General features: G+C 37.1%; 1 protein-coding gene across 1 annotated transcript; it reads left to right on the top strand.

Moving 5' to 3' along the window:
- The first annotated feature begins 5,559 nt into the window (after nucleotides 1-5,559).
- LOC126694548 (G-type lectin S-receptor-like serine/threonine-protein kinase LECRK3) lies at nucleotides 5,560-8,156 on the top strand. Its single transcript, XM_050390885.1, has one exon. The coding sequence runs from the start codon at nucleotides 5,633-5,635 to the stop codon at nucleotides 8,000-8,002; it is 2,370 nt and encodes a 789-aa protein (XP_050246842.1). The 5' UTR covers nucleotides 5,560-5,632; the 3' UTR covers nucleotides 8,003-8,156.
- Nucleotides 8,157-10,856: the final 2,700 nt, after the last annotated feature.

The raw sequence follows: 10,856 nt of genomic DNA, 5'->3' as shown, positions 1-10,856 counted from the left end.
ACATGGATTAACATGTCAATATAACCCAATGGATTTCCAATTGAAGGGTTCATAAATCATAGCCAAAGAAATTTAGCCAATCTAGCTGAGAATGTCCCAGCACAGATGGCAAAGGAAAGATAAAACACGTTGCAAACAATTGACAGCACACCAGTAACCATTAAAACAATTGTAGATACCATTGCCCAGCCAAGGTACACATAGGATGCATAAGGAGAAGTAAAGCTTTTCAGGTTATCACTAAATCCCTTGTATCTTAAATCATCTAAAGGCTTTGCCGATCCGATATTATCGCACCTTGAGCTAATATAGATCTAGTAAATATTTTTTAACAAAAGCACTTTTTTTTATTTTGTTTTCTTTTTGAGAAATGATATGTCCACAATATTTTTACAACATTTTTACAACAAATCATAGATGGTTAGTTGTTATAGGTTCAAATTTGAATCTAACACTAAGATTACTTTTTTGCCCCAACAATACCAACCAGTAACAACCTGTCACTTATGATTTATTGTAAAAATGTTGTGGACGTAGCACCCCTATTTATATTATTATTATTATTTTTTTTTTTAGGTGGAGAGAGACATAAAAGTGGAGCAAAAATATGTATTTACCCTTAATTTTTAAGGGAGGTGGATTACGGAGTCCTAACGGAGTGAACCTTAAGCGGGTAAAGTGACACTTTTCAAACCATAGGTAGGCAAACTGATTTTGGGTCAAACCACAGGTATATTTACTGTAATTACCCAAAAAAAAAAACTTTTCAATCTACTTTGATATTTCCTTCAAGACCATGTTTCAACTTTTTTTTTTAAAAAATACTTTATCAAGATTCACTAGTTTCTTTTATTTAATTTTTTTTTTGAATTTCCAGTTACACGCAAAACACGAACGACGAGACTAGTATATATATATATATAAAATTAAGTAGTCTCTAATCCGCGCGATGCATAGGATAGTTAAATAAAAACTAAAAGTATTTATTTTGCTTGAAGGTCTATAACTTGGCTTATAAAAAAATGTATAACTTGAAAATGAATGAAAATAAGTAATTTTTTATTTAATATAATGGTTTAGAAAAATTATTTTTCTTTCATATCATTGGTTCCACATAACACATACTGGCGTAGGCTATTCTATGATGATGATTTCACACAATACTCAACTGTAATTAAATCTACTATCCACCACCAATTTAATCTATGTTATCTTGATAATAGATCTACAAATTGCATTCTCATATCCTCCATCATTTAGAAGGTAACTGGAGTAATGATTGTATGTAGGGCTGTCCAAACCCATCCGAGACCCGACCCACCCGGAGGATCCGACTGGAACCGATCCGAAATCGGCCGACCCGACTATTCCGGTTGTCGGCGGCAGGTTTTCTCCCCACAGAAACCGACTCCGGCGGGTCGGTTTCGGTTTCTATCCCCCAAAACCCGAAAAACCCGAACCGACCGAAGAAAAACCCAGATTCCGGCAAGAACCCCAGATTCCGGCGTGAAACCCAGATTCCGGCGAGAAAAATTCCAGAATCCAGCGAAAAAAACCCAGATCTCGGCCAAAAAACCCAAATTCAGGCGATATTTCACGTAGATCAGGCGAGATTTTGACCGGATCTGGTGAAATCTCATCAAATCCGATGAGATTACCGCCGGATCTGGCGAAATCTCATAGATTCCGATGAGATTTTTGCTAGATCTCAAGTTTTCTCACTGTTTTCTAGAGTTTTCTCCCCGTTTTCTCAGAACCCAGCGCCGACCGACCCGCCCGCCACCCATTGAAGTTTGACCCGGACCGATCCGTTTACTCCGGCGGTCGGCGGCGGTTGAGATTTTCCAAGACCCGATTCTGTCGGGTCGGTTCCGGGTTAGGCACAAACCCGACCTGGACCGACCCGTGGACAGCCCTAATTGTATGTAATGTATAAATTTTATTATTTTACAATATAAAATTATTATGATATATGATTAAAATAATTAAAACAAAATCTAATGTACGTTCTAGAAATTTTTTGAAATAGAATTTTAAATTTCTTAAAACTTAGTTAATAGAGTTTCTATTTTACCTAAAAGTGAAGATCACCTTAGTCCCAATTTTTATTTTATAGTATAAGATGTTATAGTTAGCTGTGTGTAATACGTTAGTCTATTATGATAGTTCCAAATAATATCCTAAAGCCTATCTATATGAGTTTTCTTTTTAATGATGCCATAAAGGATGGAGTTTAATAGAAGTCATTTAAGATCCAACGTATCCAATAATTAAAAAAAAAAATTAATTTCAAAAGTTTTTTAACTGTAAATTTTTTTAATCATAAAATAGACTCTATCTAAACTCTAAAGGAAAACATTCGAAATGATCACATCTTTGATTATTATTCATGATGGTTGCAAATAACAATATTATTATTCATGATTAATAGATGAACAATGAAATTATGAATTAACAATTTAACAATTCAAATACCAAGTTTAAACTACAACAACACATATACAGAAGACTCCAAATATTGGAACATACTTCTTCTTTCATTATTCAATCAAAACCAAAGTTTCAAAGATAATTCCAATTCTATTAAACCCAATACATACTGTGGGGGCCGGTTAATCAATAATTATTAAAACCGTGTTAACTGGGCCTGTGGCCCATCCGAGGACGTAAAAATGTCCAAGGAGGCCCATATCAGGTCATAAGGGTAACCAAATGAAAAGAAGAGTAGATATCACGTGAGGTGAGTTCAGTGTTCGTCCGAGGACAAAATCCTTCTCGGCAATATGTGTCCGAGGATGACCTAAACGCCATATTGTTACAAACACACTTCAAAGCTACATTACCACTAAAGGTGGGACATGTGACTAAGGGTAAGAAAGAAAAGGGTAAACAAATATCTTTGACAACAGCTGCCTCCGCATTAATTGCCTTTCAACTAACTCTCTGGCCGCATTAATGTGGAGGTGATGCCTGAACAGTGATGAAGCAGCCTTACAGCTGTTGGTTGGAGGTGCCAGAAGGTGTTGGATGGGACAGGAAGGGATCCCCCGAACCCAACCTACACGTGTGTGGTGAAGATGACACCAAGAGGGCAGTATATAACATGGAAGGATGCATTGAGAGAAAGATTGGAACTTCTAAACGAGTAGTACTGAGAGGAAAACCTTATGAAGTAAAGAACTGAACTTGTTTCAAGGAGAGATTGATCGTTATATTGGTGTTAATCTATCTATAAACGTAAAGTTTGATCGTTTTTCTTTTGGAGTTAACCTAGTTCTTTGACATCCACGCTCTATAAATTTATTGTTTGGGCCTTTAACGTTTGAACCCAATACGAATTTGGGATCGTTACAAATTGAGTTCTTACCAATGTTGTCAATTCCGTACCGTACTGGCCGGTACGGCCGGAATATATCGTACCGGAAAAAATATCGGCTGTACCGGCCTCGTACCGGCCGTACCGGCCAATTTCGGGCAATACCGGCCGGTACCGGGCGTACCGGCCGGTACAGAAAAAAGTTTTTTTTTTTGAATTTTTTTTTTGAATTTTTGTTAGGAAAGAATGGTAACTTATTTGCATTAACTTATTAGTATTATTTGTTTTCTTAGTATGCAATGGTAACTTTTAAGATTTCTATTTTATTTTTTTATTTTTTTTCCCTTTTAATTGATACTAAAGTTTAAAACCATGAATAATTATTTCTGAATTGAGGAAATATTTTATAGTAAACTTTTATATTTATTATAATATATATATATATATATATATATATTTATTTATAAATATAAAAAATAGCGGTAAACCCGAAACGGTACACCGGTATTGACCGGTATCCGAAATATATCGTATCGGTGGCCAAACCGGTACGGCCTCCGGTACGGTATTGACATCCTTGGTCCTTACACATACATACACATGAACTTCAAGAATTCCAAAAATAAAAACAACAATCTCCAAAAGCCTTTGCCTTATACAGTCATTATTTTATTTATTTATTTATTTATTTTTTTCAGATTGTGCGTTCTTTTGTTCTTTTTCCTTCTATGTTTCCTCAAACTTTTTCTAATTAAAATAAAAACTTTTTCTTTACATACCTTTTGTTTTGAAGGCGCACCAAGAACCAAAATCAATGCAAGAGACCAGTAAGAAGAAAATACCCAAACCAAAATAGCTCTCCCTCATAGAGGAGATTTTACTGTCAAAATTCCAGTGATATCAATCTACTTGTTCTTATGCGATTGTCTTCCATCAGAGCAAAATGTTTTTATAGAATACAAGTTACGCATAAGGGATCAAATCGAAGGTAGAGCATCGGTAGCAGATGTTCTATAAAAAATGTCATTTGACACGTCAAAAGCCTACTTTATTATTTTACCACATCATTTTACAATATACCATTTATCAGATGTTCTATTCTTCAATTCTATATATTAAAATAATATTTACAACACATTAAAATAATATATTAACTCCTCCCACCATCATCATCATCATCATCAAACACAACAACAACAGCGGCAACAACGCACAACCACCACTTCTGCAACAACGACCACCAACAACCACTGCCGCAGCAACACCGACAGCCACCACCGGCACAAACCCACATCCACCAATGCCAACTAAAAAAAACACAACTGAAAAAAAAAAATCCACAACAACCCGCCACATTCACAAACCTCAAAACCCATCCCAAATCAAACAAACCCACAACCACCATTGCCGCAACAACACCGACAGCCACCACCGGCACAAACCCACATCCACCAACACCACCTTAAAAAAAAAAAAAAAAAAAAGCCCAAACTTACATGCGATCTCCACTAGTCGACCTCATCGGTGAGGCCAAACTCCACGGCAACGGTTTAGGCGGAGAAAAAAGAAGAAAGAGAGACAAAGAGGCGCAGAGAAAGATAGAAAAAAGAAAAAAGGAAAAAAAAAAGAGAGAAAAAAAGAAAAAGAAAAAAATAGAAGTGAAGCTTCTGGAGAAAGAAGAAGCAAAGAGGAAGAAGAAAAGAGGAAAAGAGAGTGACAGAGATGGAGTGGCGGAGAAAGAAAAAAGAAAAAGAGAGAGAGAGAGAGAGAGAGAGAGAGAGAAGAGAGAGTAAAAAAGGATGAGAGAGAAATGAATAAATTTTTTTTTTTTTTTTAGCATTTTCGTTCATACCGTTCCAAAATGGAACAGTATTGTTCACATGTGGCAAAAATTATGAGATTTGGAACTTCTGATAAATGGAGGTTTTTTGTGTTTGGTGTGCTAAATGTGCCAAATATTTGGCATTTGACACATTTGGCACATCGGCAGCTGTAGATGCTCTAAAGTACAAAGAAAATAGAGGTAAATGCTTTATATATATAAGAGAGAGTCCTGACAGGAGAGGTAAATCTAACCCAAACCGGTTATGGTTTTATATATATATATATATATATATATATATATATATATTATAATGTAATTATATGGAGTAATATTTTAAATTAATTATAACGTAGTTCTGACTTCAAAAACTTTAAAACCTCTGCTTACGTTTTATTGACTAGCAAACCATGGTATTTTACAACTGCTCGTTAAGTGTCTCTCTTGTGTGACTCCTTAAATCTTACCTACCAGTTAAAGACAATTCTAGTATTATGTTTCTTTCTTCCCCTCCCATGGCTTTCATATCCACCATTTTCTTAGTCCTGTCCATAACCATTGTAGGTGGAATTGCTCAACCAAATCAAGCTAGCCTAATAAGCTTCGACAATTCACTTCGCTACCCTCATTCCTGGCTTTCTCCTTCTAAGCGATTTGCATTTGGGTTGTATCAGCAAGGCAGTGGCTTTGCGGTGGGAATTTGGTTGGTCGGTATGGAAAACAAAACAATTGTCTGGACAGCAAATCGTGACAAACCACTGGTCACCTCAAATGCAGTGGTGGAATTTGCCAGGGATAGTGAGCTTCTGTTAAGAACAGAGCAAGGACCGGAACTAGTCATTGCTAGTGCAGAAGTCCCCGTTTCCTATGCCGCCATGCTTGATTCTGGCAATTTTGTACTTTATGACAGGGAATACAATATCGTCTGGATGAGTTTTGACAATCCTACTGATACCATTTTAGGAGGTCAGACTCTGTTGGCTGGAAAACAACTGTACTCCAGTTTTAGTCAGAGCAATCACTCATTCGGACGGTTTCTTCTTGCAATGCAGTCTGATGGAAACCTTGTTTCATACCCGGTGAACAGTGAAAAAACTGCGCCAGATGCCTATTGGCATACTGGCACTTCTGGGAGTGGTTACAACCCGGAAGATATTTATTTTGTCCTTGATCTTAATTCTACTGGCAGATTAATCGTTTTCAATAAGAACGATTCAGTAACCGTCGCTATCTTGTATGAAGAATCAGCCAGCAACTTCAACAACAACAACAACAATACCATATATCGTGCGACTCTTGATGTTGATGGAGTTTTCCGATTGTACTCTCACACCTACTATGAGAGTAGAAACTACAGAGTATCTCGTTTGTGGTCATCGTTAAACAGTTCATGTTTGGTAAAAGATATCTGTGCCTTAAACAGCTTTTGTGCAATAAATGACAACCAAACCACCTGCCGTTGCCTTCCTGGGCATGATTTTGTAGACCACAATCAAAGTAATCTAGGCTGTAGCAGAAATTTTTCAGAAGCAGAGTGTAGAGGTGGGAAAGGGAATGCAGCTTTTTATAACATGACTACTATGGAGAATATGGAGTGGGGAGACACTCCGTATATTGCTGAACAAATGTCAAAGGAAGATTGCAGCATCTCATGTTTGGAAGACTGCAATTGTGGGGCGGCACTCTTCGTGAATAATCATTGCCAGAAACAACAGTTTCCACTGAAATATGTTAGAAGAGTAGACTACGGGTACGCAGCGTTCTTGAAGGTGGGTCTTATCCAAAAGAGGCGACAGCCACCCATTCTTTCTAAAATAGCGATGGTACAGATTGTTCTTGTAACTTCAGGTTTTACTATATTGTCATGCGTAGCTCTTGCAATCTTTGTCTGTTTCATTCTCAAAATTCGAGTTTTAACTTACAAAAGGACGTTAAAGAAGGGAAATTTGGGCCTGCCTGAGCAGGTAACCTTGAGATTGTTCACATATACCGAGCTCAAAAGAGCAACAAATAGTTTCAAGGAAGAGTTGGGTAAAGGGTCTTTTGGAACAATTTACAAAGGTGCTCTAAACAAAGGTAAAAAACTTGTTGCAGTAAAGAGACTGGAGAAATTAGTTGAAGAAGGTGAAAGAGAGTTCCGCGCAGAGATGCGAGCAATTGGAAGAACCCATCACAGGAACTTGGTTCGGTTGCTGGGTTTCTGTGCAGAGGACTCTAAAAGGCTTCTAGTTTATGAATACATGAGCAATGGTTCCCTTGCTAACCTACTGTTTGGGGCCATATTGCGTCCAGATTGGACTGAGAGACTGAGAATTGCATTGGATGTTGCAAGAGGAATTCTCTATCTACATGAAGAGTGTGAGGCCCCTATCATTCATTGTGATATAAAGCCTCAAAACATTTTGATGGATGATTGTTGGAATGCTAAAATCTCTGACTTTGGGCTGGCCAAGTTCTTAATGCCAGATCAGACAAGGACCTTCACAGGGGCCAGAGGAACAAGAGGGTATGTGGCACCGGAATGGCATAAGAACATCCCTATATCAGTGAAGGCAGATGTTTACAGTTATGGGATTGTGCTCTTGGAAATTGTATGTTGCAGAAAGAACATAGATGTTAACGCATCCGCTGAGGAGATTGTCCTTTCTTCTTGGGCCTATAAGTGCTTTGCAGCTAGAGATTTATATAAGCTTGTGATTGGTGAAGAGGTAGATATGATGAGCTTGGAGAAAATGGTGAAGGTGGGACTGTGGTGTATTCAAGAAGAACCAGCTCTTCGTCCCTCTATGAAGTGTGTTGTCTTGATGTTAGAAGGTATTACTGAAGTACCAGTTCCCCCATGTCCAACTACTCCCTCCATGTAATCGATTTCGCCTAAAGTTTAAATTTTTGTTTCTCATTTGTACAAATAAGTGGTGACACATGATGCATGGGCGTGTTGTATTTTCATTTTGAAACAAATGTATTACTTATGTGAAATTCTCATGTAATAAATGTTTAGAGAATTACTTGAAACAAGATGCAAATATTGTGCATCATGAATGCTTGTCTTCGGCAAGTTAAAATACTCACCCCAGAAGATAAAAAATTTAACAGTCTCCATTTCTAACATATGTTACTCAACAATGCGAGGCAGATACCCATGGTTCTTGTTGTTAGCAATAGCAGGCAGCTATAATATTTATACCATTTCCATGCCAAATGTATCTCAAAATTTAAAGAAAAAATCTCCAAAAGGTTCAACCAACCAATGTCTTCAACGTACCCCTTATATTTCTACCTATTGCTCTTAGAGTGTATGATGTAATTCGGGTGTTCTGTCACCAAAATTTTGGAACTAAGGTGGTGGTTGTTGTGCAAGTTACCAAAAATATAAGTGATGAAAGGGTCAGATGATCAATAATCTGCAAATAATCATAATTTGTCGTCTTGTCTGTTCATGGAAGTCTTACTGTCACAAAGTAAATAGCTGGATTTAGAACAAATTAAAGGTTATGTCATATAACAGATGTTAATCTCAAACAAGCATCTGTAACAATCAAATAACAAGATATGTAAAGGTGAATGAGGATATGATCAAAGATAAAAGGAAATAACCTGTTATGTAAACGTGAATTATTGAAACAAATCTGTTCAGTGGTTGACATGACATGAAATGAAACTTGCAAAAATACATTGTTCTTAGCAAAAAGAGTTCAGGGACTTTTAAGTTGAACTTTACTTTCTCACTAAGCAGTGCTACTTCTGTTAAGGGTGAAGTTATGGAAGTGGGGGTAATTGCAGCCCCAAAGAACTAAGAAGGAAATATCAATCTTTCTGTAATAAATTTGGATGTCATGTGAATTCCTACCCTGTTACATATGTAACTGTAAAATTTATAAATTATCAATCTCTATTTAGTGAAAAATCTCTTCCCTAAATTAGTTTCATAGTGTTACTGGCAATTAATAGTTGTATTTAAGAGAGCTTACATTTTCAAACTGCCAACAACCGTCCCCAACCCCCCACCCCCAAAGAGAGCTTACTTTAAGTTTTAAGGACATGTCAAGATCCTTTCTCACTTGAATCTTACTAACTTCAAAACAGATCAGTTACATGATAATGCACATCATATTTTATTTTTTGATGGAATATTAATCTCTGTTATTCTATTTGTCTGAAATTCATCCGAGTATACAGCATTGCAGTTTTAAATGCCACTTGTGTGGGCAATCCTGTGCTGTGAATCTGAATCTGCATTCCATGGTCTAATGCATCTTAGTATTTGAAAATATTGACTACTTATGCACTTGATTCTTTTACTTTTACTCCTGGAAGTGGATGCCTTGAAGGGTAAATAGCATCTGCAGTTGAAGATGCTATTTCCTATAAAATTAGAGAAGGTATTATAAAGCTTGAGTCTTGGAATCACTTCAAGTATACATCCGAGTATACAGCATTGCTGTTTTATATGTCACTTGTGTGGGCACTCCTGTGCTTGTAATTCTTCCATTGAATTTGAGATTAAAGGTCTAGTCACAGGCACTGCAAAGGATGCATTTGTAGTTTCAAACTATAGCCATAAAGGATGGAGGGGTTCTACTTCCTGCAGCAGTCCAGCTAAGATGAATCAGATCACAATACTAGAAACTGTCTTTAATTATGTATCATAGTTTACTTTGATGTATGTTGTTTCACTGTCTAACTCTTGCTTTCTACTTCTAACTTCATTATTCAATTACAGTTGAAAAGATCTCTTTTACTTTTGTAATAGCGCATGTAAGGAATTTTGAAAATATCAAGCTATACAACTGTGTGATGCATTTTTTACATTGTCAAGATGGGACATGTTACTTAGACTGGCTTCTGGCTTTGTTTGAGTATCTCCAAAAGTGTCTTATGCTGGATTGAAACTGTTGCCTGAGCACTAACTCACATTGGGCATATCTGAGTTGCAACCTTGAATTTTCTGTAATGCAAATTAGATTGGACATTGGATTGTTAACAAAATACCTATCAGTCCATTTTGAACACTGCTGGATGGAAATACGTACATTGTTCCTCAACTGTACAAGCAGTACTGTGTTATTTGTTGGTTCAGGAGATAAGTACTTCCGGCTCAGCAGAAATCTTGAGGAATAATTTAACTGGTAGTGTCAGACTGAAAGAATTGAAGTGGAGTGAGTTTGGCGATCTTTTTCAGGTTATTGTCATTTTGGTCAGTGTCAGCCTGTCAGGTCACTTGTTGGGAAATTGAAGACAGGTAGAAAGCCCAAAAGTGACCAAAATTTTGAATGACTAGCAGAACTGGACACCTGCCAAAAGCAGTGACTAGCGGCTACTAGTCCATTTCTAGGTCTGTAAATGGGAAACAGCCCAAAGCCCAAAACAGAAGAAGAAAATTGCACACACAAGAAGTGTCCCAAAACTGGTCTTCAAATGACCCAAGTAATAGCTTCGTGAGAAGAAGTCAGCAGATACTGAACCCTTTAATATGGGATCTTCTTCCATGTGATGTGGGGCTTTAGACAATTGTCTAAATGGCCGAATGAAAGAGACATCCCGCTACGTACAGAAAATCAGTACAAACTTATCATGTCTATAGCATTATTTACACTTGCCCATCAGAGACCCAGGGTGCAGGTGGAGTTTTAAGAAATTCTCATGGTGATTGAACTTTGAGCCATCCGTTTCGGCTTGCGATTTGCACGGGAACCGGGTTAAGACTTAAGACACATC

This window comes from Quercus robur, chromosome 8 (assembly GCF_932294415.1).
Source record: "Quercus robur chromosome 8, dhQueRobu3.1, whole genome shotgun sequence".
NCBI classification, from domain to species: Eukaryota; Viridiplantae; Streptophyta; class Magnoliopsida; order Fagales; family Fagaceae; genus Quercus; species Quercus robur.
This window is presented reverse-complemented; position numbering and strand designations above follow the sequence as displayed.

Coding starts and splice junctions, on each gene's coding strand:
- LOC126694548 (XM_050390885.1), top strand. CDS start 5,633: ATGTTTCTTTCTTCCCCTCCCATGGCTTTCATATCCACCATTTTCTTA.